Here is a 15,386-nt window from a genome sequence, read left to right as displayed (position 1 = left end):
TGATTGTAGTAGTATAACTAGTACTTTGTCATCGTTTCCAATCTAGTAACTTTTTTAGTGATTTTTACAAATTGATCTTTAGTTTAGAAAACCTCATTTTATCAGTGCTATTTCTAAAATAGGCCGGGAACAAAATAAAAACATAAAGAATAAGTATTTATTTAAAAAAAATTATATACTTATTTCTATACACTTTCATTAATAAACAACATAAAAAATTGAGGTAACAATTTTTTGAAAATCAGTCTATTTTACTTTCTTCGCGTTTTTTCTTAAAACGGAAATTCTTTCCAACAGTGGAGGATGGGAATGATGCCAAGCTGAATACAAATTATCATTAATTGGAAAACCCAAATTATCTTTGTTCAATTGTAATAACGCCCTTTCAAGAGGTTCGGCTTTTTTTAATTGCACAGCAAAATCGTCGGCTTGGAATTCGAATCTTCTAGATAAACACGTCATTAAAAAGTTTAACACTGTATTATATGGCATCATAACATATTGTAAAACAACGAACAGCCCAACTAAAACTGGTTGTACATTAAAGAATCCTAAAGCCCCATACAGAGGTTTGTACTTAAATATAATGGAAAAACCTAAGAACAATAAAAATAAATTAACTTGCATCAATATTAGATTCTTTATAATGTGATTATGAGACCAGTGGCCTAATTCATGGGATAAAACAGCGAGGATTTCATCATTTTTACATCCGGTACCGTCATCTTTAGCTAACAGAGTATCGAATAAAACAATTCTTTTAGATTTGAATAAACCGTAAAAGTAAGCGTTACTATGGGAAGACCTTTTTGAACCTTCAACTACATATAATTGTGTCAAAGGAAACTTTAATTGAGACGCCAAGTTTTCTATCTCCGTTCGAAGTTCTCCTTCAGGTAAAGGTGTGTATTTATCAAAGAGAGGAGCAATTACTGACGGATATATTGTAAGAAGAACCATTGATAAAATGCACACAACTACCCACAACCAAATAAAGAAATACGGACCACCACTTTTAATTATTACTATAATGACAGAAGAAAGTAATAATGTGATAATTTGATTAACGATAAAAGCTTTAATTTTATCCCATACAAAAAACCCAGCTGTTTGTTTGTTGAACCCATATTTTTCTTCTAAAACAAATGTATGGTATATTGTTAATGGTAAATCTATAAATGTTGATATGAGTGACACTATAAACAGCCATATACAACTTGTGGAAACTTCTCCTTTCACAGGATTAATATCATGTGAAAAATCCCAAAAATACGCCAGAGCACCATAATATATAATTAGAGTGGTGAGAATTATGCCGTGCGTATCTTTTACAAATCCAAATTTGAGTTTAGCTAATGAATATTGTCTAGCTTTTTCAAATTCATTTTTGCTCATAACTGTTTTAATTTCGTCGGGAACTTCAGTAGCGCATTGTGCTTTTTTGAACTACAAACATTATAAGAGTTAATTATTTATCACAAATTAAAATATTTTAATTTTACCTGCCGAATTGAAAGGTACGTTTCCCATAAAAATTCTATCCAAAGAAGTATTATAATAAAATCGCGTACATGAGCTGCATCAAATATACCAACTACCGAATTTTCATCCATTTTTAGAATTCAAAATGACCACCCGTGTTTCATAAACTATACTCAACCCCAAACGAGGGCTGTCAATTAATGACAAGTGACAGAACAGTTTACGCTTAAGGTATGGTCTTATATCGAGCGACAAATTAGATCATGTGACGTTTTGCCACAAATTGTAGCATCAGCGACATGTATTAGTGCGACATATTGTGAAGGTTGTTAAGCCAGAAGGTTGTTAAAAAATATTAAGTAATTCGAATCGATTAACAGACACGTACAATTAGAAAAAAGACCAAAAATATATCAAACCTTATAATTATAACATTCGATTAAGTAATAACAATGGTACTTATTATTTTATATAAATATCTGAATCAGCATATTAAACACAGTGATAGTTGTTAACATTGGCAAGCGTACGTACTGTGGTCACCGAAATGTTGTCGAAGGTCAGTACTCAAATTAGATACTAGTCATTGTTATTAAATGTGTAAGTTAAAAATAAACCAGTGATTTTGAAGATATGATTTTATTAAGTTCTCACGAATTGGAGACCCCTCACCCTCAATCAATATAATATGTCAGCGACAAACAGTAGTACCTTAAAAAAATTGTATCCGAAACTCCCTAAATGGATACCAATATCTATTCCTAATAAATTAAAATTAATTGGAAATTCTTCTCTATATACGGAAGTAAAATAATTTACATGCAATAATCCGCTAAGATATATTAAGCCTCAGCAAAACAAACCTCAACATTTCCATCTAAAATAATTGCGACAAGTGCTAGGCCGGATTCGATCTACTTCATGCTCTCAACTGCAAAAAGGCGGACCTGTTAAGAGAAGACATTAAGGCAAGACAAGACAGTCGTGTTGGGCAAAGCAGCTTGTTCGTGACGCTGGCGCAATTGAGCCGGCATTGATCGCTGTCATACAGCTGTCTGCAACCTTTCCCAGGACTGGCTTCGTACAGCTCAGGCCGCTGAAAATGAGGAGCATGTCAAGTACTACCGAACAGCAGAGGATCTTTATGCCGAATTTAGCGCATTTTCTAAGAGAATGGTTGCTTCGAATTCGAGGGCCCGGAGAAGGATACGAGTACTTGGGCTAGATGATCAGGGTTGTGCTTCCATGGCTAGATGCTAAAGCTCCTATTCACTTCTAAATATATTTTTCCCCTCCCAAATCATTGATTTTTCAAATAAATGTGATGAATAAATCTTGATAGTTAACTAGTTAGTTTTATAATCTTCATACAGAACATTTATGGTATTTTCTTCCCACCATAAAATATTTTAAATCTATGATTATCACAAATGTCAAGACGTCAATCTAACTACATTTTGTATATGCATTTTTTAAGGTTATGTTATTTCTTACTTTGTAAGACTGTTTACATTTTTATTATGAAATTGTTTACTCTTGTATTTAGTGTTAAAATCAATTGAAATAGTTGCAAAAATGACAGATAGTCTGAAAAGATGTGAGCCATCAAAATGGCTTCGTCCATCGGATGTAATGAAATTACATAAATTAAAACAAAGAAAAAAGGCCTTACAAGCCAGGATAAAAGGTAATACTCAAGATTGTTCATCAGCTAATTCTAATCCATCAAACTCGTTCGAAAATGTTTTTTCGGCAAAAAAACGTACTAATCCTTTTCTAAAATCAAGCGACTCAAAAAAGTTTAAAAACGGCCAGAATATATCTTTGGAAGAATCGACAGATCAGACTTTATTTAAATTATTGAATCCAAAAGCTGCAGATTCATCTAGTAATACTTTCACATCCTTTAGTAATTTATTGAATAAATTGGATTCTAATAGCAAAGAAGAACCTGTTGAAATTGTTAAAGCTCAAGGAGAAAGTTGGTTACCTATTGATTGGTCTTTAAAAGATAAAGTTAGATTAATATCGACAAAACCGTTTTCTTGGAGTCAAAAATTGAAAGTTAGTGAAGAGGCTAGTGGTATTACAGCTTTTACTAGGTTAGTAATTTTAGATATTTTTTTTGTCAAAAATTGATAGATAATTTTCATTTTTAGATGTTTAGATAATGATACTGATAATAATTTAGATTCATCCCCAAATGCAAAATTCCATCAATGTTGTTTGTATTGGATGCAACCAAACTTACCATGGTTGAAATTGTTCCCCAGAACCTCTAGTAAAATTCAGAATAGTTTCCCTGTAAATGCATCTATAAAAGAAAGTCTACAACAAGCATGGCGTGATAGTTTAAGATCCCTATTTCAATTAATAAGAACAAGGCAGTGTCCTTATTTCTATGTATGTGCAAATACGTTTACAGTGCTTTTTAGGGCAGCAGGTATAAGTGGATTTACAGGTAATTTTAACCTTTAAATAATATAAAGTATATAAATATTTCTTTTAATATTAAATACAGTACAAGTTTTATTATATATTAATATTTTGGTTGTTCTAATTGAGGATCACTTTCATTTGTGAGTTGACATGTCCTCAATCATCTAACTGCTTTCAAAATGTAGTAAGAATGATTAAATGCTTGTATATTTGCTCTATATTTTAAATTTACTTACAGTGAAATATTTCGTAAGTCTTTTTGAAATATTCTGTAAGTCTTCCTAGAAAGTGCATTCTCTTGTACTATAGAAGAGACATTTGAGCTCCTTTTCTGGCAAAGGACGTTATTCTTGCATATTCCTCATGTTTCCTTCCAACTTCATTTAAAGAAAGTTTTTATGTCTCTAACTGAAAGGCACTTACAGAAAATCCAACCACAGTTATTGTTGTGTACCATTTAATGTTATTAAACCCGAGGCTATACTGCAGAAAGGTAGGTAGGATGGTGGATGGTAGACCTGCCTGCTGACCTTCCAGCTATTTATAAATGTATATGACAAAACGACGGTAGTCACAGTGTCCCTTCACTACCAAACAACCCCCCTAAAACCATCCTAGTCAAACACCTGTTGTCTATCCACCCATATCAGTTGTGTTTTAAATGCCATTCTGGTACCCTAGTCAAAAGGGAGGAAAGCTTAATTAGTTCAGTTTTTGTAAGAAGAGCTCTTTGGGATTGAGCAAATGCATTAAGGATGTATACTCTCACACCCTGTTGCTGCCTCAAATTGTAAACATGAACCCATGATTTTTTTTACACTATTTGTCCCTATAATTGTCCAAAGATGAATCTAATCTATATAAAAAGATATTTTGTAAATGACTCTTCATTTGATTGTTTTGTCTCCAAAATTTCTAAAATATTAGTATTACTTCTTGAAGGTACCTAAGCCTTCTGCTGAAATGAGTTGTGGTGTTTATCTAACTCATTGTTTTGACTGTGTAGGTTCCTAGACCTATTAAATATTGATTTATTATACCTAAATATATCTTTTTTTTTATTATATTATATTTTAGATGTTCATGTACTTGTTACCCCTACAACCAGAGGCTTAAGACACCTGATTAAACAAGAAGAAATCGAATATTCAATGCCTCTTAAGAACAGGTCCTCTGATCAAGGATACGAGACGTGGGATTCTGTAACTAGCGAACAAAGTGAGGAAATTGGGGAACAAATCGAAGATAAAGATGATTCCGATGAGAATTGGATGAAGAGTATGGGAATTGATGATAGGGATATTAAACAAATTAACTACAGCCAGGTATGGAGTGAATACATAATATTATAATACTAGTTTAATCACATAGTGTAGAAAATTAGGATTATACATACATACGATAATTTTATTTATTCAAAATGTTTATCGTTACTCAATGTTGCTTTTTTTCATCTGACTTTTTATTTTAGGTTTGGGGCTTCAAACTGTGTTCGTTCTAGCACTAAATTTTCTCTACTTTTATTTTTGTTGCAATTTTTACAATTTTTCTTCATTTTAGTGTGTGCGGTTTGAACTATTTCAGTTTATATTTCATTTAAGCCTTCAGTCCAGCTCTAAATTTTCTTTAATCTTAGTTTTTTTGCAATTTTTTCTATTTTCTTTATTGTTTTTTATGTATGTTAAACTATTTCAGTGTATATTTCATTCAAGCCTTCAATTGAGCTCTAAATTTCCATTAATTTTAATTTTTTTGCAATTTTTTTATTGTGTGGGTGTCTTTTGAACTATTTCAGTCTGTACTTCAATTAAGTCTTCAATGCAATTTTTTTTGTATTTTTCACAAATTCATCTGTTTTTATTTATCATACTGGATCTTATTTAATCTTGGTTTACATTTCATTCTAATTTTCTTCATAATTATTTCACAATTTTCAAAAATATCCGGTAATTGTATATTAATTTTTACTCACCTTGTATATTATTTGACGATTATTACAAAAATAATTAAATTTTGACAATAATTGAGAAATATCATTAAACTTGTATACCTTTTCAATTATACAGAGAGTTGAATTAGTTTCCTCAACAATCACTAATTTTTCTTCAATACCCTGTATAATATTTTACAATTTTATATTGTATTAGACAAGTGAAGGGAGTATTAAATTTGAAATAAAATACAGGTAAGATTCAAAAAAACTGAAAAGTGCAGTTTTTTTACTATACGAGGTGTGTTTAAAAAATACCTGAATGAATTTTTATAGCAGCCCTTTTCCAATTAGTATTTCTCATAGTATAGCAACGAAAGCGAAAGTACCAACGAAGCTCAGGAGATATTAAAAACTATCTAAGATAATTAAGTAGCAACTTCAAAGCTTGTTTACAAGTAAAACAGATTAAATTGCGAAAAAAGTGGAATTATTCATTCTAACAAATGATTAACTATTCAAGACTTTAGTAGAGCACTTAAAATCATCTAAGTATTCGGGGAAAGTATTTTAACACATGATTCGAAATTAAGATCAAATTTGATGTATTACTTTTGATCAATGAACCAAAAGAACATGATACTTTCATTTTCTTGAAATTAAAAGATTGTCTTTATGAAGATCCGGATTTAATTGCCAAAATTGTTACTGGATACTGTTCCCATCCATTCATCAAATATAGCACCTTGTAGCTTCAAACTATTCCTTTATCGACACCAATTTTGGCTATGACAATGAAAGTCATTTGGGTTTAAAGTTGGGATTATAAATTTTTAGAAAAATAGTTGACTCTACCTTTTGATCAAACCTCGTATTCACATATACTTTTTTTTGTCTGCTATAATAATAAAAATGCTGTTTATTTACTACTTTTTAGGAAAGGATGATTCACAAGGCGGAATGTGAAATTGACAACAGTGAACAAAGTCTGGTTATGATAGAAGGTGGAGAAGTTCATGGTTTCTACAATTTTCTACTTAATTGTAAAAGTGCTACTGCTCTTACAGGATCTCTAGCAGGGATACCACCGACGCTTTTAGCTCCCGTAGCTTTTCACGGAGCTACCATAAATTCGTTAAAAGTTAGGGAAAGCAAAGTGTATACGGACGACACAAATTTTTATTCTTTAGAACTTTCTGGACCAATTCTACCTAGTATGCCACATAATTTATTCTGCCTCACTACTCCGGATTGTAGTTTAACTGCTACTTTTAATAATTTACGGACAACTGAATGTTTTAGTAAAGTGAAAAATACTGAACAACGATCTGTTATTGAAAATACTGGAAGTGTAGTGTTTGGAAAAGAAAATTTATCAGATTGTGGTTTATTACCAAAAGTGTTGAAACATTTTTGTGCTGCTAACAGTGACTATGTGACTAACGTAGAGTGTTTAAAGTATACCAGTGAAAATAAAACTTTTACTTGGACTTGAATTGCAAAGCTGGCACTAAGCAAATAAGGCATATTTTGGAATTAAAAAAAGAAGTGCAAAGATATCGCAATAATTTTATTTTTACATGAAAGCCTGTACCTTAATCTACTTTTCTACATACTTTCCGTGAATATTGAGGCACTTTTCCATAACGTGGCACCAGTTTTTGAATACCCTCCCTCATAAAATTCTGCCATCTGACTTGTTAACCACCGTATATCACAACTGTTTTGACTTAGTTATCATCTTGAAGACGCTGACCGCCCAAGTGTTTCTTCAAGTGCAGGAACAAATGGTAGTCGCTGGGCGCCAGATCAGGGCTGTAGGGAGGATGATCTAGAATTTCCCATTGAAAAGATTTGATGAGATGTTTGGTCCGATTAGCCACATGTGGACGGGCATTGTCATGCAACAAAATGATACCCTTACTCAACTTGCCACATCTTTTGTTCTGGATTGCACGACACAGATTGTTCAATGTCTCACAATAAGACACTGCATTGATTGTCTCATTATAAGGTCTTACTAGCAATACAGAAATTGTTTGCTTAAACTTTTTTGGGTGATGATAAATTCCATGGATTGTTTCGATTCTGGTGTGACGTAGGCCACCAATGTTTCGTCACCAGTAACAATTTAGTCTAAAAACTCTTCACCTTCATTGTGGTACCGCTCAAGGAAAGTCAACATTTTTAGAACCCAACGTGAACACAATTTCCGGTATTTCAAGTTCTCGGTTACAATGCGATACAAAACACTACGAGAATATTGAGGAAAGTCGCACAATGATGAAATTGTAAAGCGTCTGTTTTCTCTCACCTTTTCGTCCACTTTCTGCACCAAATCTTCATTAACGACTAAAGGACGCCCACTCCGTTCTTCATCATGCACATTTGTGCGGCCATCTTTAAATGCTCTCACCCATTTCCTTACCATTCCATCACTCATAATGTTTTGTTCGTAAACTTCACAGATCTCACGATGAATATCGATCGGTTTTACGCCTTTAGCACTAAGAAATCGTATAACAACCCGTACTTCACAATCGGCGAGACTCACGATTGTCGGAGGCATCTTAAACACTCATTAAACAACGTACACAATGAAGAATCAAACTGTAATGGCGTCAGTGCGTAGACAAGAGATGTAGGTAACCAGCGCGCATGTGCGGAACGCCGACTTTGGGGTTACGGCGGCGGAATCGCAAAATGGTACTTACATAAAAAATATGCCTCATAATTTGTGTAAATCCTCTACTACATGAATTATGAAAGAAATGATTAAAGAATATTGTATGGTTATACACAGACAAAATTTATACGAACTGGAAAAAAAATTAATCCCGTATTTTGAATTTGTTTTGGCTGAGGAAAACAAGTTTTCACAAACTCTTTTTGTTAAAACTAGCACCCTCGGCGTTAAAACTAGTTCATTTACAGTTTTCGTTAGAAAATGCTATAAATTTCTAGTTAAAATTGTCTTTTTCTCGTACTTAAAACTGATTTTCACTAGGTAATTCCACTAATAGGAAAATTTTATTGCATTTTGATTTGTATTGAATTTTATTTTTGCATAAACAGCAGTTAGAAGCACAAGATTTTTTGCAGGAGCAACTTTCAAAACTTTTCCTTGAGCCAGTGGGACTAAGTTGTACCTGGGACTCCATCAAATGGTAGAAATACCTTAGTAACGTTAGTAACATAATAATACCATACATTTTCTTCACTTTCTGTAAGTTATTTATCACAAAATTGACATTTTGGTTGATTTTCTATCCATACGGAGTTCTATGGTAGATCTCAATGTCTGTTAGAACCTTGCCTCGTTTCATTTGGAAGAAATGGTATTATTGGATTCATCGGAACAGGATTTCTATGGATAGTGAAACTAATTAGCTTCCCACCTTCACTATGATTACGTTCTCTTACCTACCAATGCTGTTTTCTTAAACGTTTTTTTTTTAATAAATTTGCTTTATCGTTGTAACATAAGAAAACTGTACATTTTCTTCACTTTCAAGATTTTTGTCACAAAATTGATATTCTTGTTGGTTTTTCATCCAATTTTCACAAATTCATGGTAGATCTCGATGTTTGGTAAAAACTTTTCTCATTTTATTTGGGAAAGATGTTATTTCCTGGATACAATGAAGCAGAATTTCCATGGTTAGTTTTCCTTCGTCACTATGATTTACAGGGAATCCTTTTTTTCATACCTTTGCTGATTTTTTAAATTTTAAATTTTCTTGAAATCAATTTCTTTTATCCTTGTAACATAAGGAAACTATAAATTTTCTTTACAATATTGACATTTTTTGTTGGTTTATCATCCAATCATTCTCAGTTTTCAGGAAATTGATATCTCGTAGGAACTTGCATTAATTTAAGATGGCGCTCCAGTCAATATGAAATTGCATCTCCACTCTTTAATATTATACTGATGATTAAACTAGAATTTTCGTGGCTACATTTTTGAAGAAAAAAATCGATTTTTCAATATATTTGTAATTTTTGAACTGTGAAATATAATTAAGTTGGCATTTTAAGAAACATAAAACTAAAAAGTTTCATTCATCAACCCCATATAATTATGTTACTGTTAATGAATGAGAAAGAGAAGGTCATCTCTTTTCGAAGTGAAATATTAACACTACACTACCCCAACATTCACAATTATACTGCCTGACGCCTATTTCAATAACCGAGTTATCATCTTCAGGGATTGGAGGTAAACAAAAATCTATTGACTGGCATTTTTTGTTTGTTATATTTAACATTATGTTTAGTTTGGAGGATCAAGAATTTTGTTTTTGAAAATTGAAAAAATTAATGCAGTAACCTCAATATTTTTACTTATTTAGATGACTTAGTATTAGAGTTTTTTAATAAAAGGTGAGGTAAAGAAAATTGAGTACAATAATACTTAGACAACACGTTTTTAATTTAAAATTATTAACAAATTACTTTTTGGTCAATACAAAAATTCGATTTTTTATTTCATTAATTACTATGTAGTTTTATGTGTGGTTTTTAAAAATTTAATATAATCCTCGAAAGCTACTACTTTTCTTTCTTCCAATTCTAGTTTCTTCTTCAAAAGTGCCATACGTTCTTCGTGTCTTTTCTGTTTTTCGCTTTTACAAGAAAAACATCTTTTCCTTTTCACTTGAAAATTTGATATATCAAATGTATTATCTTGCTTTAACTGTTTAATTTCCGTCGGTTTAGTAATTATCTTATCATTTTTTATTGGGGTGTATATTGGCTCAAATAGATTCTTATATTGGGGATCATTAGCGATTATATCATTAATTTCATTATAAAATTCGAATTTCCCTTGAGCTCTGTCGGATGTTTTGTATGTACGGTAAGTTCTCAAAAGATTACGCCATTTTATTTCACATTTCACAGGTAACTTATCTATCCCGATTTTTGATAACTCTTTAGATATCAGCTTCCATCGATCCTTTTTCATTTTGAAATGCTTAAATTTGTCTTTGTGTAGAGAAAAAATGTTAATTAAGGCGAGAGTTTCGTTTTGGCTCCAAGTCGTCGCAGGTTCTTGGGAGTTATCGGCATGATTAATAGTTTGTTCCTCTTCATCTTCCAAGTTATCTGAAAATTGAAAAATTACCTTAAAATAAAATATTATACGTTATTTCGGGTAATAGTACTCTATGCTTTATGGAAAAATCGCTTTATTAAACCAACTTTATGTAGATAGATATTGGGGTGTCATACACACTGTGACTAAAAGGATCTATTGTGTCACCCTTTCTTGCTACCATACTAGGGAACAATATTGCACCCGCAATCGAATTTAGAACCAACTGACAGAGAATGTGGATAGAGGTTTCATCTTCTGTGCAACAAAATCTGCTCGCCACATTATCTACTAAGTCTAGCGTCTTCAGGTGTCCATTGAGGCGACAGTGTCCCAATACGACTCCTGTTAATATTCGTAGATTGTTCTTCTTTAGGTTGATACTTTCAGCAGATCTTCTTTGGTTATATTTTACCTGAAGAGTCTTAGTCTGTCTTAGCCACTGTAGATTTTGCTCCTATCCACATTATTTTCCAATGATTTTTCTATTATTCTGTAGCTGATACCACAGAAGGGTTCAGGTCTCATGAATGGCTTGTCTGCCCCTGCTTTGGCGAGCTTATCATCTATTTTATTTCCCTTCACTCCGATGTGACCCGGAATTCATTGTAGGATAACTTTATTTTACATGCATAGCTTATTTAATTTTTCGAAGCAATCCCAAATGAATTTGGATTTTATGATATTGGAACTTGAAATCTAATAGCTGCTTGGCTTTCGGACTCTCGGATTGAACTGAACACAATTTTTGATTGCATAAATTTCTGTTTAAAAAATGCTTGGTTTGTTGGCCAGACTTTCAGAGTGTTCGGAGTATGTATACTCCCATTCCAGTTCTATCTGCTGCTTTAGATCCGTACATTTACCATTTAATAGAATTTCTGTTCATAAATCAACTTTATAGTTAAATATGTACTTTTAAGGGGTTAGCACAACTATCAACTGCACAAAAATAGCAGCAAGTATTTAATAAAAGTGATGATAAATAATAAATGGTCAGACGAAAAAAACAAAGCATCTTTGAATTTATTATTCATTTCCTTTTACTAAAATATAGACTATAAGTATTCTGTGGGATTGTTTAGTGATACTTTTTTAATACTAACTGCAAAAAGTGACAAAAAATATTTTTTAACACGTTGTCTGCCAAGGAAATTTCCACAATTTCATTTGATCTTATTAAGTTATGAAAAATACCAATTTAAATATAAAGTTATCACCGAAAGGTACAGAAAATGAAAATTTTAAAAAAAGTTTAATTTTTTAATTGATTTAAATAAAAATCTCTTTGGTGGGGTAATTTATTTATATAATAAGTTATTCAGTAGATGGCAGTCAACATGCTATCCCTAGAATACTATCTTACATAAAAATTACATATTTGTTCAAAAATTCTTCTGTAGCAACCACACCCATTCATATTCTCACTCTAATCGCTAACAGTGCTCTCCTCGCAATTTATGTTCTGCATAGATTAGTACAATATTAGATTATTTTTAATCACGAAAATGAGTAGAAAAGGACTAACAGATGACCAACTTAAAGAACCCTTGTAGGAAAACGGTGATAGTGAAGTGGAAAATAATATTGAGATGAACAAAAAGTTTCCGATGTTTGATACTTCCTATTGTGGAAATAGTTACAGAGCAGCCATGAGTAAATCGAGTGTTTGTCTAATGTTTGATGTAAAAGAAACTGGCCGAAAGAAGGGAATGTTACTGTGTTTGCTTCCATACCTGAAGTTTGGGGAGAATTTATTGAAGTTTGTAGGACAATTGACGAGAACTTAGGATTTTGAGGCCACTGTCAGTTCCGGGTGTACATTCTAAATAAGCCAGCAATGTACGGATTGAAATTGTTTTTTTATGTGACGTTTCTACATAATATCTTATTAATGCTAGTTCATATGTTGGCAAATTTACTGAGACTAATGAGCTTACTTTAACGAAATACTTTGTTGAGCTTTTGACTGTTACGAACCAAAATATAACAATAGACAATTGGTTTACTAATGTACCTTTAGCTGACAAACTGATTTCCAGGTTTTTTAACACAATTATTGGAACAATTTGGAAGAATAAACCCCTCATTACACCAGCAGTGTCGAAAATGATAAAAACCATCAGATAGGAACATCATTGTTTACATAAAGTACAACAGTAAATTGGTCTCCTACAAACCCAAAACTAATAAAATAGTTACTCTATTACTACTACTAACAAAAACAAAAAAAACGACCTGACACGACACGCATGAGCTCACAGACATGTCCTACTGTAGTTCAGACATTTTGCTGTGTCACACATGTGGGTGACTAGCAAGTCTTTTCTTAATTTTAATTAAATTTAAATTTAATAGAGGCGGTAAGGGAACACGGAGAGCTTTATGGTACAAAAATGGTGATATTTAAATGATTTACATTTAAACGGTGGTAAGTACAAAACATATTTCAAAGTTTATAGCTAGTGTATTTACTAAATATTTAATTTCAAATCCTCCCCCAAGGGAATTAAACGTCTCCTATATTTCAAAATATATTATTTTCAAACAATTTCACTTTGTGATGAAATTTGTTTTTTTGTATCTTATTAATTCTAAATATTTTATGCAAATTTTGTACCAAAAAAGAATAAACCAACCACTAAAATATAAAATGGTTCTTCAAAACTAATTTCCATAAAAAAACACATGGTATGAAACATCTCATTAAAATTAAATAGTGTATACTTTGAGCTTGGATTTTCAAATATCGGTGAAGGAAATTCTGAGTCAAACATTTCCTTCTCATCATCATCCAATTCAGAACTTAAGTTCAATAACAAGAATTGTTTTGTTCGATTGTCCAAAATGTCAGACATTCTTTGATGCTGGGTAGTCGTTACCTGCCAAGAAAATCCAAACCCCACCGTTTTTTATTTGAAAACGTGTGTCGCAATGTGCAGATCACAACGCAGCATGTTTAGGGTGTATAAGTCATATCTCGCTACCTAACACATGCTATACGTGTCCCAATTTGCACCTTGCCTTACAGAGGTTCATCAAACTAGTTGATTACAAGAGGTAACAGACATAAGTAATGATTTGAAAAAAAAACATTGGGAAAGAAATGTGAAGTGAAGGAAACTCAAAAACAACAAAACATTATGAAAGGTCCTAGAAAATACTGTCATAAATATCCTACTGTTAAGAAAAGAATGACAACAACATACTGGTTAGAATACCCAAAATCAATATGTGGCATACAGTGTTAAAATATGCCCTAGTTGTGTTTAAAAAATGTTTCTAACTGCTAATTTTTTTGTTTCCTTTTTAATAAAAACTATGATAGCTTTGATTATAAGTGCATTTTCATTTTAGATGTACATCATAAAAATATTGTTCATACATAATATAAACATTGCTTATTTTATTTGATACTATACATATTATTTCGTACCTTTAACAACCAATAAACTTTAAATGCAGAAGAAAAGGGTAACCCTAGAAATAGCGTTCATAAAACTAAATTTTCATCAATAGGAATTAAATTACTTCAAAATTCGTAGGTAAAAAATCTTTTGGGTTTGTTTTTTTATAGTTCAATAAAACTAGCGTATTTTAAATTTAGGGCTATTGTAATTTTAAAATTTATTTGTTTTAATTAATAAAAAATTGGTATATACAAGAAATAAAACCTACCTTCTGAATGAAGTATTTCTAAATTTCCAGGAACGAAAACACTATAATGGCGTTTCTGTACGGGATCAAAAACTTCAACTGATTTTAATTCCATCTGATCTTGATCATTCTCCATATTCTTTTCATTTCTTTTGGAAGGTAATGAAAATATTGGTTTACTTTCAGTTGATTCTGATTAATGTGAATCGTTTTATCTATAGATTGATAGCCGAAAAATCTCTGACGAACTGAAAATAGAAAATTAATATGTTTATTGGTTGATTCAGACAAAGATGAAGCTTTATCAGTAATGACAGTTTGGTTGGTATTACTGATAAAAGGGCTGCCTCTTGCGTCGTTATTTCGAACGTTTCAAGTGACGCAAAACAAACTAACCTTAAAGAAAAACTGTAATATTAATTGTTTATTTTTGGAAATATCAGTGGAAAATATTTAGATACTGTTGTTTAGTGTATTCCGAAAAGTCTAGTTTTAATTTTCATGTTATTGTTATTTTGTGTTTTGATCAATAATACAACAAAGTAAGTATTAAATTAACTATTCTTTCGTCAATTTTTATTTTTTTTTCCTTAGTCTTTAGTTATTAATAATATTGCTAATAAATTTCATTCAATTGACTTCTTCGGTAAATTTTGAACCTATATATTTTTAAAACTATACTTTTGTTTTATATGCGTTTCGTGATCCTCATCATTATTTTATTTCTCTAACTTCGTACTGCTTAGAACCTTTTATATGATTTGACAGTGCCAATTTGCA

The 15,386-nt window shown here is 31.6% G+C and overlaps 3 protein-coding genes across 3 annotated transcripts; 1 reads left to right on the top strand and 2 right to left on the bottom strand.

Annotated features, from left to right (window-relative positions):
- Nucleotides 1-143: 143 nt before the first annotated feature.
- LOC130441207 (CAAX prenyl protease 1 homolog) lies at nucleotides 144-2,030 on the bottom strand. Its single transcript, XM_056774776.1, has 2 exons — nucleotides 1,503-2,030; nucleotides 144-1,446 (listed from the first exon to the last, which is right to left on the bottom strand). The coding sequence occupies exons 1-2, from the start codon at nucleotides 1,611-1,613 to the stop codon at nucleotides 247-249; spliced, it is 1,311 nt and encodes a 436-aa protein (XP_056630754.1). The 5' UTR covers nucleotides 1,614-2,030; the 3' UTR covers nucleotides 144-246.
- Nucleotides 2,031-2,130: 100 nt separating this feature from the next.
- LOC130441206 (protein downstream neighbor of son homolog) lies at nucleotides 2,131-7,475 on the top strand. Its single transcript, XM_056774775.1, has 4 exons — nucleotides 2,131-3,584; nucleotides 3,642-3,943; nucleotides 4,999-5,246; nucleotides 6,789-7,475. Exons 1-4 carry the CDS (start codon nucleotides 3,058-3,060, stop codon nucleotides 7,344-7,346), a joined length of 1,635 nt encoding a protein of 544 aa, XP_056630753.1. The 5' UTR covers nucleotides 2,131-3,057; the 3' UTR covers nucleotides 7,347-7,475.
- Nucleotides 7,476-10,267: 2,792 nt separating this feature from the next.
- On the bottom strand, nucleotides 10,268-14,921 carry LOC130441208 (uncharacterized). The gene is made up of 2 exons (XM_056774777.1): nucleotides 14,628-14,921; nucleotides 10,268-10,960 (listed from the first exon to the last, which is right to left on the bottom strand). Exons 1-2 carry the CDS (start codon nucleotides 14,740-14,742, stop codon nucleotides 10,353-10,355), a joined length of 723 nt encoding a protein of 240 aa, XP_056630755.1. The 5' UTR covers nucleotides 14,743-14,921; the 3' UTR covers nucleotides 10,268-10,352.
- Nucleotides 14,922-15,386: the final 465 nt, after the last annotated feature.

This window comes from Diorhabda sublineata, chromosome 3 (assembly GCF_026230105.1).
Source record: "Diorhabda sublineata isolate icDioSubl1.1 chromosome 3, icDioSubl1.1, whole genome shotgun sequence".
Classification (NCBI taxonomy): Eukaryota; Metazoa; Arthropoda; class Insecta; order Coleoptera; family Chrysomelidae; genus Diorhabda; species Diorhabda sublineata.
Note: the sequence above shows the minus strand (reverse complement) of the source record. Positions and strands in the feature narration are given on the sequence as shown.

Excerpts from the sequence above, each read along its gene's own strand:
- LOC130441206 (XM_056774775.1), top strand. The coding sequence starts at position 3,058 with ATGACAGATAGTCTGAAAAGATGTGAGCCATCAAAATGGCTTCGTCCA. Across the intron at positions 3,585-3,641 it reads GGTATTACAGCTTTTACTAG|ATGTTTAGATAATGATACTG; the intron begins GTTAGTAATTTT and ends TTTCATTTTTAG. Across the intron at positions 3,944-4,998 it reads AGGTATAAGTGGATTTACAG|ATGTTCATGTACTTGTTACC; the intron begins GTAATTTTAACC and ends ATTATATTTTAG.
- LOC130441207 (XM_056774776.1), bottom strand. The coding sequence starts at position 1,613 with ATGGATGAAAATTCGGTAGTTGGTATATTTGATGCAGCTCATGTACGC. Across the intron at positions 1,447-1,502 it reads CGTACCTTTCAATTCGGCAG|TTCAAAAAAGCACAATGCGC; the intron begins GTAAAATTAAAA and ends TAATGTTTGTAG.
- LOC130441208 (XM_056774777.1), bottom strand. The coding sequence starts at position 14,742 with ATGGAGAATGATCAAGATCAGATGGAATTAAAATCAGTTGAAGTTTTT. Across the intron at positions 10,961-14,627 it reads AGAAATACTTCATTCAGAAG|ATAACTTGGAAGATGAAGAG; the intron begins GTAGGTTTTATT and ends TTCAATTTTCAG.